The sequence below is a fragment of the Aulonocara sp. 'chitande type north' Nkhata Bay genome, linkage group LG17 (genome assembly GCF_057382095.1).
Source record: "Aulonocara sp. 'chitande type north' Nkhata Bay isolate Kocher_YH1m ecotype deep benthic linkage group LG17, A_spYH_male_GT1.1, whole genome shotgun sequence".
In the NCBI taxonomy this organism is placed as follows: domain Eukaryota; kingdom Metazoa; phylum Chordata; class Actinopteri; order Cichliformes; family Cichlidae; genus Aulonocara; species Aulonocara sp. 'chitande type north' Nkhata Bay.
This window is the reverse complement of record NC_141360.1, coordinates 23702242-23721933: the sequence shown is the minus strand read 5'-3', so window position 1 is coordinate 23721933 and position 19692 is coordinate 23702242. Positions and strand designations below refer to the sequence as shown.

General features: G+C 43.3%; 1 protein-coding gene and 1 long non-coding RNA gene across 13 annotated transcripts in view; one reads left to right on the top strand and one right to left on the bottom strand.

Annotated features, from left to right (window-relative positions):
• Positions 1 to 4879, bottom strand: part of LOC147310094 (uncharacterized) — a 45126-nt gene extending 40247 nt beyond the window's left edge. For all 3 annotated transcript variants that reach the window (XR_015125628.1, XR_015125630.1, XR_015125629.1), the window contains exon 1: positions 4564 to 4879. This is a non-coding gene — a long non-coding RNA (uncharacterized LOC147310094). The remainder of the gene's footprint in view (positions 1 to 4563) is intronic.
• On the top strand, positions 3730 to 19463 carry gata3 (GATA binding protein 3). Of its 10 annotated transcripts, none has more exons than XM_086268589.1 (7): positions 3730 to 3879; positions 9056 to 9143; positions 9302 to 9686; positions 10671 to 11204; positions 13459 to 13718; positions 16116 to 16241; positions 18655 to 19463. In XM_086268589.1, exons 3-7 carry the CDS (start codon positions 9452 to 9454, stop codon positions 18943 to 18945), a joined length of 1446 nt encoding a protein of 481 aa, XP_086124715.1. In that variant the 5' UTR covers positions 3730 to 3879; positions 9056 to 9143; positions 9302 to 9451; the 3' UTR covers positions 18946 to 19463. The 10 variants fall into 10 exon arrangements, with proteins under 10 accessions (XP_086124715.1, XP_086124723.1, XP_086124716.1 ...); XM_086268596.1 differs by lacking the exon at positions 3730 to 3879 and having other exon boundaries at positions 8219 to 9143; positions 10671 to 11147; positions 13459 to 13515; positions 13672 to 13718; XM_086268592.1 differs by lacking the exon at positions 3730 to 3879 and having other exon boundaries at positions 8234 to 9143; positions 13459 to 13515; positions 13672 to 13718.
• The last annotated feature ends 229 nt before the right edge of the window (positions 19464 to 19692 follow it).

Here is a 19692-nt window from a genome sequence, read left to right as displayed (position 1 = left end):
AAGAATAATCGTTTCCCAACAACAGTGACACCACCATTCAGTCTACCAGTTACACACACTGTGTGTAACTGTGTAACCCCCCCCCCCCATCTCGTGTAGTGATTAATGATACATCGCCACCCAAAGATTAATCATGGGAAATTAAAAAATAAAAATAAAAATAAAAGTGCTGGAGGTAACTGCAGCTGGATCAGGTGGGCTCGGGATGGCGGTGGAGGGTGGAGGAGGTGAAAGCCAATGAGCTCCATCGAATCTTTTTAGATGCAAATATTTTGTTATCTCTACTTTGCTGCACTGTGTGTTTTTTCCTTCTCCCGTGTTTATGATTAATTATCTCTTCTTGGTGAAAAATAAATCATGCGAAATTAGGATCTAGCTGACTCCACCGGCGTAAGCAGAGATGGCAGGTCGATGTTGTTAATTTCAGGTTGAAATTGACACACTAATTATAGTGCAGAGTGCTGCTGGAACACTAGCAGGCAAGATTATACCTCTGTGCTTCTATTTTTTCTTTCTTTCTCTCTCTCTTTTTTTTTTATCAGATCCCCACCCCCCTTATATTTTACCAATTAAAAATCGTAAAGGCATTTCATTGCCCCGGGATAAAAAAAAGACAGCCTCTCTCCTAACATGGCCATCACTTTCCCCCATCAGATTCATTGTGATGTATTAGATGCAATAAATTATCCCATGTAACAAAACATGGCGAGCTGAAAGGCTGATAATCTGCAGAGGGGAGATAAGGATTCATTATTCCAAATCATTATGAATCCAGCGTTGGCTGTGACTTCTTTCTTAATCAGCTTCTGTGATCCTGGATACGTGAAGGGAGCAGATAAGAGCAGAGTCGTTTATAATTCTCCCCACCTCGGCCTAATATTTTAAAATAAAATCGCAGGGAGAAGCCGCCGTAAAACACACACACACACACACACACACACACACACACACACACACACACACACACACACACACACACACACACACACACTGGCTTAACGTTTGGAGGGTGAACAGGACGAGAATAATAAAACACATTGAGGAAATAAATAAGTAAATAGATAATACGTGGCCCATACATTTTTGGCGCTGTTTTGTCTCAAATTAAGGTCATCTTATTCGACATTTACAGCGAAGAATCATGTAGGCAGAGAAAGAAAGAGAGCGAGAGAGAGAAAGAGGGAGAAGGGGGGTGGGAAAAAAGGAGGAGATATATACTGCACCGTTTATTTCACATTTGGAGTGGGAAGGGGCTAATAAAATTTAGGCTACACCGGGAGTCTATAAAAGCGGGTGACCGTAAATGATTTACTCCATTTATGCACTAACAGGGGCTGAAAAAGCGCCACGGTACACGGGAGGGGGGGGGGGGGGGGGGGGGGGGGTTCGCTACTGCTGCTGCAACCTCAATCTGCAAAATTAAGAAACTAGGAAAAGAGGGGTGATTTAATCCGGATGTAATGGTGAGATGATGACACCTCATCCAAACTGCTGTGTGTCAATAAATATCAGATGGCTGTGAGACTAATAATAATAATAATAATAATAATAATAATAATAATAATAATAATAATAATAATAATAATAATAATAATAAAAGGCTGGTGTGCACAGACTCTTGCTTTTTATTACGACCAGTGTACCAATAGAGTGAAGGGGGGTGGGGGGTGCTTAGCTGTTGTCAGCTGTCACGCGGGAGCTCGCGTCAAATTCTACATTAATCACGCGATTTCACGGCAGGAAAAAAAAAAGAAGAAGAGCAGGAGGAAGAAGAAGAGAGGCGAGTGACTTTGGACTCGGGCTCCAGGCCGCATGCGCTCTCGTTAAATCCCTGTTAGAGGAAGTGCAAAACACTACACAGCCTCATACCTCTAATGTGACACTGTGGGGCCTGTACTAAACTCTAAACCCGTTTACAGTCTCTATTTAAAATTAATTAAGACTCGATTCCACCCCCCCCCCCCCTCAAAAAAAATGCATTCCCCCTCTTTAAAAACAAAACTGCTTTTCACATCCGCCGCCTAAAATTAAACGTTATTTCCCGCCTTTATTTAATTGTACCCACAGTGAACAGGACCGAATTGATTCTGGTTATTTTCCTCGTAATTAATCTTTTTATTACACCTATAATGTGCTTTAATCGCGAGCGCGCATGAATGCCGCTTTAATCATCGTTTCTCATCAGCGCGCTCATTTATCGCATCCCATATTAACTTCATCTTTACATTGAAATCAAATAATTCCCCTGATCAAAAATAAAATAGAACATAATTTAAAAAACACTTTATTTACCTCAAAAGCAGATTAATAAATCATTAAAATTTGACGCTGTCGTTATTCTGTAATTCTATTTAGACACTGGGTGGGATTCCATAAATGAAAAGCTCGGCTCGTCCCTGTGTGGAAGAAGGCTGCTGAATAATTCATTGATTTTTAAAAAAAAGACGCATTTGGCTGTAGTCGCGTTCGTAAGTTTATACAACGAGGTTTGCGCCAATTATCTTTAATTTATTACCTTAATTGAATTTCTCCCCCAAAGATAGATTTGGGTGTGATCAGTTTACATTCTCCTTCAAAGAGTCAATGCGCATCATGAGAGATACCAAGCCTCCAGCATCCTCTCCTCTCCTCGCCTCTCCTCTCCTCTCCTCTCCTCTCCTCTCCTCTCTTTTTCCTCGGTGCATTTCACAGAGAGAAGGATCGGATTTGCTTGGTGCTCCTTTCAATCAACCATGGTGTCAATAAGCAGGCTGGCCGGCCTCTATATGCTCAGTGTGTGTCTCTGTGTGTGTATTGGTGTGAAGCTTTTGCTGTTCGTAGCCTCGATCAGATTTTCAGATTTATTGCCTACATATGTATATTTTTCTCTCCTCTTTCTGAAATGTTTTTCTGTAATTGCTGAGTAGTTTGTGAATCTTTTTTTTTTGGGGTGTTGATTAGACACCGAGCAGCTATGGCTTCATCTGTCCTTTGTGGCAGGGGAGAGAAAGGGGCTCCTCTCCTAACACAAAGGGACGTGCAACGTGTTTCTGCCACTGTGAGGGCTTGTGTTCTGCGGTGAAATATCTGCAGAGCACAAGCCCTCACAGTGACAGAAACTGTACAGGCACCACATAAAAGCCTATATAGATAATAGCCAGTTACAGTTACACAATATACAGTTGTGCATTGCTCAATCAGAAAAAAATCACGTGCAAATGCCCACAATCGCCTTTTTCTTACATATAATATAATATAATCTTACTTTCGTTCGGCTTGTGTGCCAATATTGGGCGTCTCCTGAATTAACATGATCACCTGGATACAACAAAATGGGGTTAAACACAAAAATAGTATTTTTAAAAAATAAGAAATCTCATTTTAAATCGCATCGAAATCATAATAAATGACTGTCTATTATAGATCACTTCTATTTTAACCCTACAATAGATTCCCATTGGTTTCTACTGCCGTTCTATTCCCATAACTTGCTGTGCTTTCAGACCCGGAAGAGCTGGCGTGTTCTGTACAGTAAGTACGGTAAAGAGGCCGCCTTTGGTTGGCCCGTGTGCTCGTGCAGCCTGCCCGGTACAGCCTATGTGCGCGCGTGTTTCCTCCTCGCGTTGAGTTGTGACGCTGTGACTCCGGGACCGAGGGCGCGCGCGCACCATCACCGCCGCCGCCACCACTACTCCTAGCGCTGTGCTGAGAGTGTGTGTGTGAGTGTTTGTGTGTGTGTGTCTGCGTGTGTGTTTTTCCCCTCCCCGTCCACAGCTCCTCGCCCTCTCGTTCTTTTTTCCTCTGCCTCTCTCTAAATGCCATCGGCGCCTCCATCTCTATGTCACTCTTCCTTCACGTCTGCGGAAAAAAAAGCCTCCACCCGTCCAGCGTCCACTGCAGGTCAGTAAATATTTAGATTTGCTCTGAAGCCGCCGCATCCTAAATGCCCCATCCAATGAGCTGCCGCTTCCCTCGGTGGCTTTGTAGCCTGTCTGTGAGCTCACTGACGGTCTGAGAATGATGGGAAACTTTTGTGAATGTGCTTTTTTTTGGGTGCTAGATTAAATGACTATAAACGAAAATTATGAGTAAAGCGGTAACATTCTTTTAATCTTTTTTTTTTGACTGGACTTCAGTGAAGCCGGAGATGAAGCTACCCGTTACACCTTCATCTCTCCCCCTCAACATCGCTCTGTGTGCACTTGGTGGAATTAAAAAAAAAAAAGAAAAAAAAGGGGGGGGGGGGGGGTATTGTTGACAATACTGGCTACAACATCCATAACGAGCGCCATTGTTGCGTTTAATGCTAACTGCTTTCTCTATCCTTTTATTTATTAGCAGCGCAAGCGAAATTTGCTTTGGTTGGCCGGGCTGATAATTAAGCTAGCATTTCTTTTTCTTTGGCTCGCCTGAGTCAACGGATTGATATGTAAAAAGGCTAAACGACAGCCGGTTTCACTTCTTAGATTATTTAACCTACACCTAAAATAGCACAGATGAGTGTTTTTAGCGACCCATTACCTCTCGCATTACCTGGTGGTGCAGGCGAGAATCCCATACAAGCCGTGAAATTGATCTGATTACCTTTGCCGGCGGGTCATAAGAAGGAGCTGGGCTTGCTGAGGCTGCTTTGCACCCCCACACGCACACACACACCCAGCCCGTTATTAGTTTCCTCCATCTCGTCTTTGGTCCTTGTGTCTCGAGATGGCGGTGTGTTTGTGTGAGTGCGAGAGAGGGAGAGAGCCGCTGTTTAGAATGAATAGGAAGCTAAATCAGGGGCATCACACGCGCACAGTCACGGGCCAAAAAGCTCCAACGGTTATTTGCACGCGGGGAGCAGAACACGAGAGAAACCCTCGGACACCTTGATGTTTTTTTTCTTCCCTTCATTTTTTCGCTTCTTAGAAAAGAGGATAGGATTCGATAGGATAAAAAAAGGATAAAAGGATAAAAAATACGGTGTTATTATTAAAATAATATAAACTCGGATTAAAAACGTAGAAGAAGAGCAGCGGACCGCTCGAGCGGATAGCACTTTCACTCCAATTTCCCGTCACAATCGAAATTTCGTTATTGCATGAGGTGTCAGAGAGGCTGCTAGCACTCCGAGCTCCACTTTAAACGCATTTAAATCACAAAGATTAATAACATAAATAAAATAAAATAAAAAAAATCAGCCAAACAATTTAGTGCCTGGATGATGAATGACTTCTGTTTGGAGATGCACAAGACAAGAGGTGAAAAGGCCCTGCACCTCAAATGAAAGATTACATCAGTGCGTCTGGCGAGACGTGATATAAAGATAAGAATCACAACTCAGTCAATTGGCAGCCCCCTTTTTTTTCTTTGCTCTTTTTTTTCTTCTTCGTTGGGAAGAATGACACAAAATCTGATGTGCTAGTTTTCTTTTCTTTTTCTTTTTAAACACACTCGAAGAAAATGTGATCAATCCTTCAGCTCTTGCTCATTTAAATCGTTCTAGGAAAGCCAGTTCTGTTTTTAAGTTTCACGCGCCCAACAAGCAGAATTTTACGCCCTAGTTTTGTTCTAAGAACCAGACTTGGTTCCCATGCTGACAGAAAAGCAGCCCCACTTTTTTCTTGAAAAGACTAGAAAGGTGACAAATGACTCACTGAGTAAGAAACAAATAGGTTACCTGCGGTAATATACGGGTTTCAAAATGTATAAATGAGCGCTTAACCAGTAAAAAATATCACAATTTACAGCATGACTATAGCCCGTAGCATTTTTAATCACTGGCTGGGCATCTCTTTTTTTTCCACAGAAGCTCTTTGGATTATGTTCTTATATCGTGTGTTTTCTTGCGCCAAAGTGCTTTTTGATTTAAAAAAATATTTAAAAAATTTATATTTCACAAAAATTAAGTCTAATTCTGGCTGGGTATCTTAGCTCTGTGCGTGCCAGAATAAATAAAGATACGTGACACATTACGACCCAAGATAACAGGCCGTAAATGCGCACACACGCATGCGCACAGGCGATTTCTTTTCAATATTATTTTACAATAGAGCTTCTTGCTTCTTCGTGGCTCTAAATGTACCTCACACGAGCTGCTACTCATATCATTTGAATTTCTTTTCCTTTTCAAAAAAGTATTGATATTACTGTAGTGGTAGCAGTGGGTGAACACTCACTGGTGGTGGCATAACTGTTACACCATGTATTAATATAGTATGATTTTTATCTCGCTGACCTTTGATTAATCAGCTGGCGGAAGGAAACTTTTATTTATGAGGGAAAACAATGATTGTAATTTTGTGAACACGGGACGCTGAGGAACAAAGTAAACACACACACGCACAGACACAGACACACACACGCACGCACATGCACGCAAGCATTAGACGTTATCTAAAACATTTGATCCCCCTAAACACACACACAAACACACACACAGGCAATGGAATAATCCGTTCTTGTGTTAACTGCAGTGAAGAGAACAAAAAAAAAAGTGGCTCGATTTTAATCAAAGCTGGCTAACATAATCTCGCAGAAATTATCTAAGCCATCAAGAAAAGGACTGGACCCTCGCCCGCGTTTATGAATAAACCTTTAACAAATCTTTGCGCACAGCATCGGTGCTAGTTGTAGGCCATTAACTACAAAAATAGACTAATGTGGGCTCGTTTTAGCCCCTCTCGCTTTTTCGTCCTCACACACACACAGAGAGAAAAAAGAGCCAAAGCCACCATTTCTCCCTTCGTGACGACAGTTTAGGATTAAAAATGACTTCCCCCCCCCCCCTTTTTTTTTTAAGAAAGGGAGAGGCAGTCTTATATCCCGCGCTGAATAAGCCCCGGCGTTATTGACACCGAGGCTTGGGGACTCAAGTGATGGGATGGCTTCCATGTCCCATTCTCTAAGCTTCGATGCATCCAGTCAAGAAACAAAAACACATAATCGGGATTTTAGGCCACATTTTACCGTCGTGTGTTGCCTTCGAGCACCTATAACGGCTACTTTGTGGATAACGCTCCGCGATACTTTTTTCAAGAGGATAATTACACGAGTCGGCTGACAGCCTGACAATGGCAGCTACAGCAGTTTGCGTCCAAGTTCAGTTTCGGGCTTTGCCTGTGTGAGAAACGCTCGCTCTCCCTCTCCCTCTCCCCAGGTAGGGCTATCCTGGAGAGAGGGAAAAATAGCACGCTTTGCCAAGTCCTCCTCTGCCCGTGCTCCCAAGCGCTCGGTTAAGAGCAAGCTTAATAATTTCAGACGGGATTGAATGAATGAGCCATCACCTGTGCGCATGCAACTGAGGACTCACCTGCTAAATAATCTGTCTGATGGCGTTTTCATTGATCACCTTAATGCTTTTATTTATTTATTTATTTGGTACCAACCCCCCACTCTAAGGAAGTGACCCCCACCTATTATTACACCCACAGCAAATTCATGCCAATACCTACGTGGTGCGAGGGCGTGCGCGCTCCCGCAGCCGCCGAGAGAGGATTCATTTCCTGACTGTTTACACCGCGGTGACGTCACTTCCAGTGGCTGCCCCCAACACACACACACTGCTACTATTACACACCGCCAGTCTGACAGTATACGCAGATCAAACCGGGATTTAGACATAAAAAACCTCCCCCCTCCCACACACACCTGCCCACGGGGAGGGATACAGGGGGACTGTTTCTCAGGTGGAAGACGTAGGGCATCATGGCCGTGTCACGGCGCACACATCCTTTTAAATTCCAGTTTGTTTATTTAAAAAGAAAAACTGGTCAAAGCGAGGCGGGCTACGGTCACTCGCAGTGCGAGTTATCAATGCGCGTTATTCACTGTTGTGAATAAATCTTGACATCGCTCGTTGTTGCTCGTCTGTCTGAGCTGCAGTGAACAGGTTGCAGCTACCGCACAGATACCGACTGAGTTAAGTAACAGCCAGTAATAGCTTACATTATAACTATTTTTTTTAACTTTTCTTTTCTTTTTTAAAAACTGGAGGCTTAGTCACCCAGGCGTCCCTTCGCGGTGAGGAAATCGGCTCAGTTTGGATCTGCCATTAGAATAATGTGGCTGTCACCGCGAGAGGACGCACTGTCACAATTTTAAGAGCATAAATGTCCCGCAACATGCCGTTGGCCCAGAGCAACAGGCTCTGCAGCGGCTTCTGCTCTTCTCTTCTTGCAAACTGTAGCAGGAAAAAGCGCAGACTTTAGTGGCTGTTGTAATAAAAGTTTTTTTTTCTTAGAAAAGGAGTTTAAAACTTTTATTTTTGGTTATCATTTTTATACTTGTCAACTTTAATGACGCTGAAGGTGAATTTATAAGTTTTCCCTTTTAAGTTTATAAACGTAGGTATCATATTTTATAGATTAATTCAAAATAAAATAACTTCCTACAACACGAGTTTTGCACACCTAGCACGCTTGCATGCATAAGACAGCTGTTAAGTGTATAAGGCCTTACTACAGTACAATTTTCATATTTAAAACAAATATACCTCTTTTGATGAGTTCAGAGAAAAAAAACAAACAAACAAACATTAAAAAGGTAATAAATTCTTGCAGCTCTTCTATATCTTCCTTGGCCAAATGTTGTATTCAATTAGAGCAGGCCCCTCCCCTTAACTGATGACACTGACAGACCCTCCTTAAGTTGCGTCGCGCCACAGCTGTCTGCAAGCATTGAGCTGCCTGGCGCCATCCTGAAAGAATGCCTTCACTGTAAAAAAAAAAAAAAAAAAAAAAAAAAAAAAGAGAGAGAGAGAGAGAGAGAGAGAGAGAGAGAGAGAGAAGGAAAAAAAGAAGGGGGACTGGAAGGAGCAAGAGAGAAAGAGAGAGAGAGCGAGAGAGGTAGGGCAAGGGTGAGTAAGCAAGAGACTCACAGACCTAGAGGGAAAGAGAGAGAGAGGAGCGGAGTTAATGGAGAGGGCTTCAACTGCGCACAAACAGAGATTTGATCAGTGAGTCTAACTTGCTGGTGCTGGTCAGTGCGCAGTGAGGCCATCCACTGCAAACAAGCCCTGCCTGCGCCCCGTGCGAGCCTCCGCTACTTGTTGAGCTGAAACACTGACTTTTTTTTTTCTCGCTGTTTGTTTGCTAAGAGGAAGAAGTTCAGGAGCTCTGCGTGGGACCGGATTCCATTTTGGACGTATTTCTGTGACAGCACCTCAGTTGCATTTGTAATGTTGGGTATGTTCCCTGTTTAATTTCTGTCTTTGTTAAAAAAATTTTTTTTTAAAAATCGCGTGTGAATTTGCTTAAGCGTGAGCGTCCTGCCAAGTTTTAGAAGCGTTGCATGTAAACAAATGTTAGAACGTAAGACAATAAATTCTCCCCTCTGTCTCCAGGTGATCGGAAGCAAGCGCGGAACCTGTGGATTTAACAAACACGCGGATTTGGGACAGTTTATTTCTTATCTTTTGACTTGTACCAGTTTGCTTCAGCGTGCATGAACATTTGCTAAAGCAACGAAAAAATATATCTAAAGAAATCAAGCGATGGAAGTAAGTGCGGACCAGCCACGATGGATAAGCCATCATCCCGCGGTGATGAACGAACAGCATCCTGGCTCACATCACCCGGGCCTCGGCCACTCATACATGGACCCTTCGCAGTATCCCCTCGCTGAAGATGTGGATGTACTCTTTAATATCGATGGACAGGGGAACCACGTCTCTCCATACTATGGAAACTCTGTCCGAGCCGTCCAGAGGTACCCTCCTCCTCCACACAGTAAGTAAACGGCCTGTTAAGGCCTTTTATTTAATCATTTGCTCCCTTTATTTGTTTGGATGCCCGTGCGTAATTGCAGGCAGGCTCCATTACAGCTCGGAATTATTTTCTCACTGTGACCCAGACAAAAGAAAAAAGGAAAAAAAGAAAAAAAAGAAACGAGTTTCGATTTTAGCCCGGGTTGATTCGACTTATAAAACTCAAGTGTTGTGAAACCACGGCGTGAATATGTGTAGTTTACGCGTATGGTTTCTGAGTATGGCTCGTACTGAAGTCAATTCCCGTTTAAAGTTCACAAACATGAGCTGACTCATATGCTGGTGAAGTTTTTTTTCCTTTTTTAAAAGCTCGTGCCCAATTTGTTTTCTGGATCGATCGAGTGTTTAGTTACGGATTTAAACAAATAGACGTGTTGGCACAGAAACCAGAGATACACCTGGAACACTTTGGTATTTATGTTTTTTGGCTTCTGCTCTCACACTCCAACTGTCTATTTTCTAATGTGCCAGTCACTGACGCGTAGTCATTTATGAAGTTTCCTATGATGTAGGCTTTAACTTCCTCAACAGTCGAGTTACTTTTGAATTACATGCATTCATATGTTGCATTTAGGCCCGCTCAATAGGAAGGTTAAAGGGTAAATTTACGCACGTGCGTGGCCACATGAAACTCTCAGATTTCTACACACTAGAGGGGTTCAAATAATTTCTACGTGTAAACAAACTGTCAGGATTTTTTAAATGTAGAACTGGATGTTGGTCACAGTGAATGATTGCTTCTGTGTGTGGAATAATTAAAAATAATAATAATAAAAAAGAAATAAAGAAATGTCACCTGATTTGTTTGCTTAATTTGTGTGTAAAGCTTAAATCCTGCTTTTTCAGGCCTGAAGCCCGACAACTCTAAATGGCAATGTGTATTTGTTTTTACTGCAGAGTGAAGTCAGGTTGTGATCTTTTCTGTTGTTTTTCTGTGCTGCCTCAGGTAGCCAGGTGTGTCGTCCCTCATTACTGCACGGCTCTCTGCCCTGGCTGGAGGGGAGCAAAGGAATCCCCCCGCACCACAGCACTTCTCCCTGGAACCTGAGCCCCTTTCCCAAGAACCTGCACCATGGCTCCCCGGCCAGCCTGTCCGTCTACCCCCCAGCCTCATCCTCCTCCTCCCTGTCTACCGGTCACTCCAGTCCACACCTCTTCACGTTTCCCCCGACCCCTCCCAAAGACGTATCCCCGGATCCGGGCATATCTACCCCCGGCTCCAGCAGCTCCGGGCGGCAGGAGGATAAAGAGTGCATAAAGTACCAAGTGACCCTGGCCGAGAGTATGAAACTGGAGTCAGCTCACAGCCGGAGCGTGGCATCAATCGGAGCAGGGTCATCCTCTGCCCACCACCCCATCGCCACATACCCACCCTATGTCCCTGAATACGGCCCAGGCCTCTTCCCACCAAGTAGCCTGATAGGTGGGTCATCTTCTAGTTATGGTTCCAAAACAAGACCAAAAACAAGGTCCACTTCAGGTAGGCGTGCGCTTTATTACATTCCCTTTTGATCTAACAGCATTCCCCAGAATTGCAGCCTTTAATGATCAGCCGTGTTTAATATCACATAGATTTCTAAAATAAATGCCCATAATCAGCACGTTCATCCCTCACATGGAGGTTTAAGGCCGCAGGAGTCAGTTTAACCCAGACAGTCGCAAAAATACCTCACAGATTTCCCTTAATGGTCTGATTTAAAAAAAAAAATTATAATAATATGAAATATAATATAACACCAATAAAACAAATATAAAATACGTTATATTTATTTTTAAAAATAAATAAAAAATAAAAAATGGGGGAAAAAGATTAACACCATTGACAACTGAAATAAAAAAAAATGAATTTAACTTTTTTTATATTGAGGTAAAAAGGAAAAAATCATGACGCAAATGATTTCCGAGTTGAACCATAAATAAGGTCATTTTTTCATCTTCCTCTGCACTAACAGAGAGTGGGAGAGAGACAGAGGGGAAGCCAACTCTCTGGGCTGTGTCGCCCCGTTTATATGTTTAAGATAATCCCATTATTGTCGGACCAGTGCACGCCACAGTTGCATTGTTTACCCAGCGGTAGAGCACCGGATACTGCTCGTTCATTCACAGGGAAAAAGCGGCTGAACCGTCGCCGTGGCAGAGTGCACGAACCACCGAGGGGAGGGAAAAAAGAAGACAGACAGACAGAGAGGAGGGAGATATTTACAAATTGTGAAGAGGGTGGGTAATTATTTTAAAGGTTATTTCAGCGCCGCTGAAAACCAGTTTTCTGTAATGAGATTAATATCAGCGTCTTTGATGGGGTGTATAGAAAACAGAGGATTAGTTGATGCATATCATCGGGATTATTCAGCAGTATACACTGGGCCATTAATGCAAATAAAGATGTGAATTCCGGGATCATGTGAGATAATGTGCAGTTAAAGATATTTGGCGATCTGAAGAGTTTCATTTGGATGTTTTAATCGGGTCTTCAGTGCGGCAGTGTAAACTCAGCGCAGCGCTGAAAGCTTTTCTCCCGGAGCACCAGGCACACTGTGCAAAACGGTGCATTGCAGAGGCCTGCTTTTCTTAAGTCACATGCATTGGATCAGTTCCTGTTTGATTTCTGCAACATATTATCAAGCCAAAAAAAAAGAAGAAAAAAAAAACAGAGAGAGAAATAGCAACACACACTTTCCCAGGTGCTTGCATGTCTGTCACATTTAAACGACGCGGCACGACCCGGACCGACGCATCTCTTTTAGTCTTTGTGAAGAAGTCGAGCTGTGTGTGTGTGCGTGTGTGTTTGCAGCTCGAAAAAAGGGGAAGTGTGGCTGCATGCCTGAGAATGCAAAAGGCTCTCGGCGTTGCACAAAAGCCCTGTGTGAGTGAGTCTCTGCTTTCAAATAATCTGACTATGTGTGCAGCGAGCTCCCTTGTTTCAGTTTCAGGCCCCCGTATACCATAATCCAACTGTTAGTGCGCGTCTCACCTGTCGGTGTCACTAGAGAAGTGCCAGTCAAACCTGCCCCCCCCCCCCCCCCCATTTCAAAATAAAAGATTATTATTATTATTATTATTATTATTATTATTATTATTATTATTATTATTATTATTATTATTATATAAATTTTCAATAAAGGGAAATTTAATGGCTCGGACGAAGGCGGATTTGATTAGATTTATTTTAAAAAATTGTCACGCTCCAAAGTGGATTTTGCTCAGTCTGAAAATCCTGCTCAGAGACTCGCAGTGTGAAAAGTTTTGTGGTTTACTGAAATAATTTATGCTTTATGGACCTTAACACAACTGCTGTATTCGACACCAACACTAACCACATGTGTTTAATGTGTGCGTGCGTGGTGTGTGTGTGTGTGACAAATAAATCTACTACAAACCTTTCTACTTTCTAGTTATTGTTATCAATATCATTATTGTTAATTACTGGTACTAGTTTGTCTAGTTATTATTATTAGTCGATGTCATTATTAATCGTTCTGTGCTTTACATATATATATATATATATATATATATATATATATATATATATATATATATATATATATATATATATATATATATATATACTTTTCTCTAACCTCTTTTTATTCTCAGCATTGATTGCATGAACCAGTTATTGCTGGTTATTTTAAGGACCAACTGACCTGGACACTCTCTCCATCTTCTGTTTGTGTCTGTGTGTGTGTGTGTGTGTGTGTGTGTGTCCGTGTCCGTGTGCGCGTTGGCTCTTGCAGAAGGTAGAGAGTGTGTGAACTGCGGGGCCACGTCGACTCCGCTGTGGAGGCGGGACGGTACGGGTCACTATCTGTGTAACGCCTGCGGACTCTATCACAAGATGAACGGGCAGAATCGCCCTCTCATCAAACCCAAGCGACGGCTGGTACGTTTCCACCATGTTTCTCTGTTGATGACATTTCCGTCTCTCTCTCTGTTTTTCCCCTATCCAGGAAGAAGTAGGCCTATTAGCTGCAGGAAATTGACTCGACAAGTGCAGGTCTCTGCTTTAAGATATTACCACAGAAAAAAAGTGCAGTTTTTTTTAATGCAATGACAGTGCTACTTTTTATTTGCTAAAATTGTCATTGATTCACACAGTAGGCCCCATGTATATCATAGAACGCTACCTGTGGCCATCAAAGCTTTACAGCTATTGTACGACATCTGGACTATTTCCACTTGTAGTACCTTATTTACGTCCTGCACAGTGTTATTTAACTTTTAAATATTTAATTTAAAATTGCACTGCGAGCGCCTTAGGTTTACTTTTTTTAAAAGAGAGATTACATTTTCTATCTTTCATATTTAATTGAGCAAATAAAACAACCCCCCGGGATAAAACAAACAAAAAACAAACAAACAAAACAAAAGACCCCCCACTCTGATTCTAATTAAAGGAACTGAGCATGGCTGCAGTTCTGCACTCTTTACAGCATCCTTTTTTTAAATTTCATCTTGTAGGTGAGCCTATATTGTAGCTATAAGCAGACCTTTTTGCTTTCCAAGTGCAGCTATTTTTACAGTTATTTTGGGGAAAGCCCCTCTCATCAGAGCTTACATCTCTTATGAGCTTCACAGGAGTTCCCCACTCTTTGAAAAAAAAAAAAATCTTTCGAGGCAAAAATGGCCGTCCAGACCTCTTCTGCTCTGGACTTCTTCTCTTTGCCTCTATAATGTGAAAACCCGACTACTCAGGAAAGAGCTGCCGGATATCTGAGCAGCGCAGATAAGTCGCTTTCAACAACACAAGCCCCGCTTCCCCAGTCAAAACATAAAGGCTGAGGCAGCCCGAGCCAGGCCAGACAGAGAGCCACGACGAGAAATTGTTTAGCGTTGTAATCACCGCTTAAATACACGAGGATGCTCAGGTATGGGTAACAACCAGGTCAGTTTGACCTTGAACCTCTTTCTCGCGGAGGTGAAAAGGGTCAGGAAAAAACTGTACAGGCCAGAAAGTGAAATTTAGCACGAAGATAAGATCTGCGAGCCGAATCATTTCTCTATGAAATCACCACAACGTGTAAATACCAATCCTGTTGACCTTTCATTGCTGATATTTAAAGTGTTGGCTGCGAAGAAAAAAACAAAATGTTGGAAAAATAAGAAAACCGGTTAAACTATGATGATAGGTTAAGTGAATAAAAATAGAGATTTCAAAAGGTGTGTTCCCTCACTGTGATTGGGTATTCACAGCGATCAGCAGCAGGGGTTATTGGGCCACCACGTGTGTATAATTGGAAATTCCTCCCTGAGATAATGTAGTCCTTTACGTTAGCGTGTCCTCTGCGGTCACCTGTCTATTGATTGTTTTTAGAGATTATAACATCAATGTCAAGCCACTGCAGCAAACTGGCCTGTGAGGCAGGCAGCTGAAATCCATCGGAAGACATGACTTTCACTGTGGCAGGATGGAGCGAGGGTTTTACTCTCCTAGTAGACTGCAGCGAAGCCAAAAATACCCACTTCTTTCTTTCTTTCTTTCTTTCTTTCTTTCTTTCTTTCTTTCTTTCTTTCTTTCTTTCTTTCTTTCTCCAAACTGTGTGCTTTTAACTGGCGTGCAATTATTGCCATGTGGTTCATTTCACCGCATCATGTATTCATATTTTGTGCGCATATTGGAAGAATCCAAAGCATACATTCCAGACGAGGCCTTTTACGTTTAATAGATGCCAAATCTATACGTTTCATCTCCTTCCTTTTCCTTTCCATTGTCTGACGTCACGTGTTGGCTTTTTTTTAAGGAGGGGGTTAATTTAATCACATTTAATAGCTCTCCCATTTCAAGGCCCTGCTTTTATGTGTTCTGTAAATATTTATTCTCCAGGAGGTATGAGCTCTACGTGGCTATTTTTAGCCCCGGGTGAAAGCAACCCTGTTTTCCTTTTTTAAATTTATTTCTTTCCTCATTGAAAAAAAATTTCAGCTTGCACTAAATGCAAAAGAAAATGCACTGGGTAGAGATATACAATGTATATACTGTCAAAATAAAAGCTTCCTGAATGTTTCAAGCAGCTTTGCGCAATGCTGGAGTGAAAAATTAAAGACTGTATTTAAGCAGGTATAATAGAAAATGCATGTGTTGTTTCTTTGTTAAATCAATCGAGGATACCATGGATACAGGGCTGCTGAATTTACACCAATTTATCCCGATGACTTAAAAATTCCACAGATATCCTTGCAAATCCCTCTTAATGAGTGCCACATGGCTATTTCGCGTAAGGAAAGTTAACTAGTGTGTGTATTTTTTTAAGCCATATTTAAGTGTTAAAACGAGCCCTGAATGATGGTATTAAAGCTGTTAGAATAAACCTCAGTGATGATTGGGTCATTGAGTGGTCATGTGATGTTTTTTTCTTTCCCCTTTCCCTTTTTTTGGCCTGTCTGCGTCGTGCAGTCGGCAGCCAGGCGGGCAGGGACGTCGTGCGCAAACTGTCAGACGACAACGACGACGCTGTGGCGGAGAAATGCCAACGGGGACCCGGTGTGCAACGCCTGCGGCCTGTACTTTAAACTGCACAATGTGAGTAATAAACCTTCACTGGATATCTCTCATAACTATCGAGGCTTGCCTCCAATATTTATTCGTCCAGCTCCCATCTATGTCCCCCTTCTCCTCAGATCTGCCTTCTTTATTTCTCTCCCATCACGTCCTGCTGGGCACCTTCCCCTCTCTCCCTTTGAATATTTTATCTGACTTGTCCCTGCAGAGAATTTCCGGGGCACGGCGATAACAAATACTGTAGAATTAATATGATTTATTGGCAGTAAGTGCGAATCTAAAATGTATAAGACCTAAGTGAACTAAGCCCGCAGCCGCCTTGCTTTTGAATATTAAAGAAGGGGCTTAATTAAAATTCGATTAATTTTTTTAGACCGTTTTTTTCCCCCTTCTTCTTCTTCTTCTTCTATTTCTAGCCTTTTGGTTCCATGCGCACCAGGGACTCTGAGTCCCCCCTCTGACCACCAATCCGTCTGATTCGTTTTGGGTTGGTTAGTGCCTCGCCACATCATTTCACATCCTCAATCTGAAAACCCCAGGGACGCGTTTATCTCTCCCTCTCTCTCCTCTCCTGTGCACAAAGCTGTCACTTTTAATCAAACTGCCATTGTGGCTGAAACTAATAATAATAATAAGCAGGATAACTGCTCTGAGGCCACATGTAGGTAATTTTCTTCCCCCTTGTACAGACAACAGATAGAGGTTGCCTATACCCTTGTGCATAAGGGGAAGAGTATCCTGCTCTGCTGGCCAGCTTGTCACGCAAGCGCTCTCTGTTAAATCATTTTCCCATGTTACTTTTGGCACATTGTGAGGCGGTGCAGAAGCAGATTCAGACCAAGGTTAAAAGGAGAGTAGAATAATATTTCCCCGTTACATATTAGCATCTGAACTGACCCCGACCTTGGTGTAATTATGAAATTAGTTTATTTTGGTAAATCCAGACTTCTGTTGGGGTTTGCTCCCTTTGAAACAAATTCCACATTCTTCATGGAGAATTTAGTGGAGTCCCCGCTGGCCTGCATGGGCTCCTAATGTGTGTAAGTGTGAGCGTACAAAACACCTGATGGTAGCAGTCTGTTGTCCCGTAAGCTCAGATAAGAAGCTTGTGAAAACAGAAAAGTTGCCACAAACACAAGGTTGTGTTAACACCCAAAACATAGATGGCCTTCTCCGAGTAATCAGGGGTTTTCTCACTGTGCCTGTAAGGTGTCTTTCTCATCTTTATATTTCTGAGAGGTGTACAGTCCTCACACTTCTGTACGGACGCTGAGGTTTCAGGTGGTTAGCTGCTGGTTTTTGGAGGGAGGATGTGAGAGCTTGCACTGTGCATTCTGTGGGGGCCATTGACTCAAATGCTTTTTTTTTGATATGCTCGGGTATTGGTGGCCGAGCACACGCTGGAGGCCCAAGAATTGTTTCGCGAGACGGTAGACATCTCAGCATCAAAGAGCGGAGGCTAGATTGGCTTTCGGTGGGTGTAGCATGCCCTAGAACTGGAATCAGGGCACGCAAGGCAGAGAAGGTCACCCAGTATGGAGTCAAAGCTTAGCGAGTGAAACCCACATCACTGGGGGGAAAACAGATCTGTGCCCTCCACTAATCATCGAGGCCGCTGTTTAAAGAGTCAGCGAAAAATGCCAATGTCTCAGACAGCTCGAGAAATCCCTGTTCCCATTTCCCCGGGAAGAACCACTGAGAAAGATCAGGAAGCCAGTCGGCCTCATCCACCTCCCTCATAATCCTGCCCACAGTCGGAATTCCATCATCCAGCTCTCATTCCTCGCTAAAACCTATGCTGGAATATGGCAGCTGGGGCCATTTTGGCCAAGAGTCGGCCACGCGGTCGAGAAGGAGGGTGGAGAGAAGGACTTGGCCGACGCTGACAGTCGTCATGGCCATGTGTCTCTGTGGTTGACCGGCTGCACATTAGCTGCCAGACTCTTCTCCGTCTGTGTTCTGCACACGCTCTCTCCATCTTCCCTGCACCCCCCTCCTCCCCTTCATCTGTCCTTTTTCTCTCTTTTCTCTTCCTGGCATAGCTACAGCCTTAGATACAGTCCAGCTTATAGGAATCAACATTCATATCCGACCCAACACACACACACACAAACACACATTCTCACAGTATAGATAAACAATCTTGTGTTTCGGGATGGGACAGCCTGATTCGCCTCGTAATGGGACTCCATTACATATCATTATGTCTGTCCAAAACCCCAAAATCTGCCTCTAAGAGAACTAAAAAGCTCTTTGTGCACCACATTTTTCTTATTTACTCTGAAACTCTGTGACACCCCTCACTTACGGTTTGTTTTGCTTTAATATAAATCTCATACGGGAATCTTAAATTTTAAGATTCGTATCTCATGTGAAATGTTCACGAGGACCAAATACTCATCTGCCATCTTTTTCTTTCTCCTTTCGAGAGCAGATCAACCGACCTCTGACCATGAAGAAGGAAGGCATCCAGACCAGGAACAGGAAGATGTCCAGCAAGTCAAAGAAGAGCAAAAAGGCCCAAGATAACATGGACGACTTCTCCAAGAGCCTGATGGAAAAGACCAGCTCATTCAGCCCGGCCGCTCTGTCCCGCCACATGTCATCCTTCCCCCCCTTTTCGCACTCTGGCCACATGCTGACCACCCCCACACCCATGCACCCCTCCTCGAGCCTCCCCTTCACCCCGCACCACCCTTCCAGTATGGTCACAGCCATGGGTTAGAGCTCCCCGCGGTGCACCACTTCTGAATCCTCAGCCTCGCCACCACCGCACCTTTCGGTACCTCTGCTGCCCTGCTTCCATATCCTAAACAACAAACTGCTTCTCGGTCCGATCTAAGCTCCCCAGTCTCACCGCCGAGCCACGGTGTGTGAGTGCGACAGGCTTTAGGCTCCTGTTCTCCTCAGTTGTATCTTATTTTTTATAAAAATCGAAGTGTACCTCTGCGATGTGAATGCTTTGCAGACTTGACTTGACTGTGGCGCACCGACCTCCAGGGGGACGTTTTTTTGTTTTCCCTCCTCCCCGAGCTGCCACCACCACATTGAGGCTGTCCTCCCAGCTGATCCACACGATAAGGAGCTCCATTTGTGTACAAAAAGCCATTTTTCCACACTTGACATCACAAAAAACTGACATTAAAAGAACTTTTGTGACGCCCTCTTCCTCAATGTCCAAACCCGACTCTCTTCACCTTGCACCTGTGTAACAGGAACCCCCCCCCCCCCCCCCACCACCACCACCACCACCACCACCCCCTTCCCGCTCCCTTGCTTCCTCTCCCTCTTCTCCTCCTTCTGCTGAAGATGAGGAGAGACAGACGTTGAATATATTTGTACAAATTGTATGAAATACAGTACATTTAATGAAGACTTTTTAATTAAGTAAGAAAAAAAGGAAACATGCCCCTGGGCAGCTAACAACAAGAAGGGTACGAGTCGCAGCAGGTGGAGAGACTTGCCACCGGAG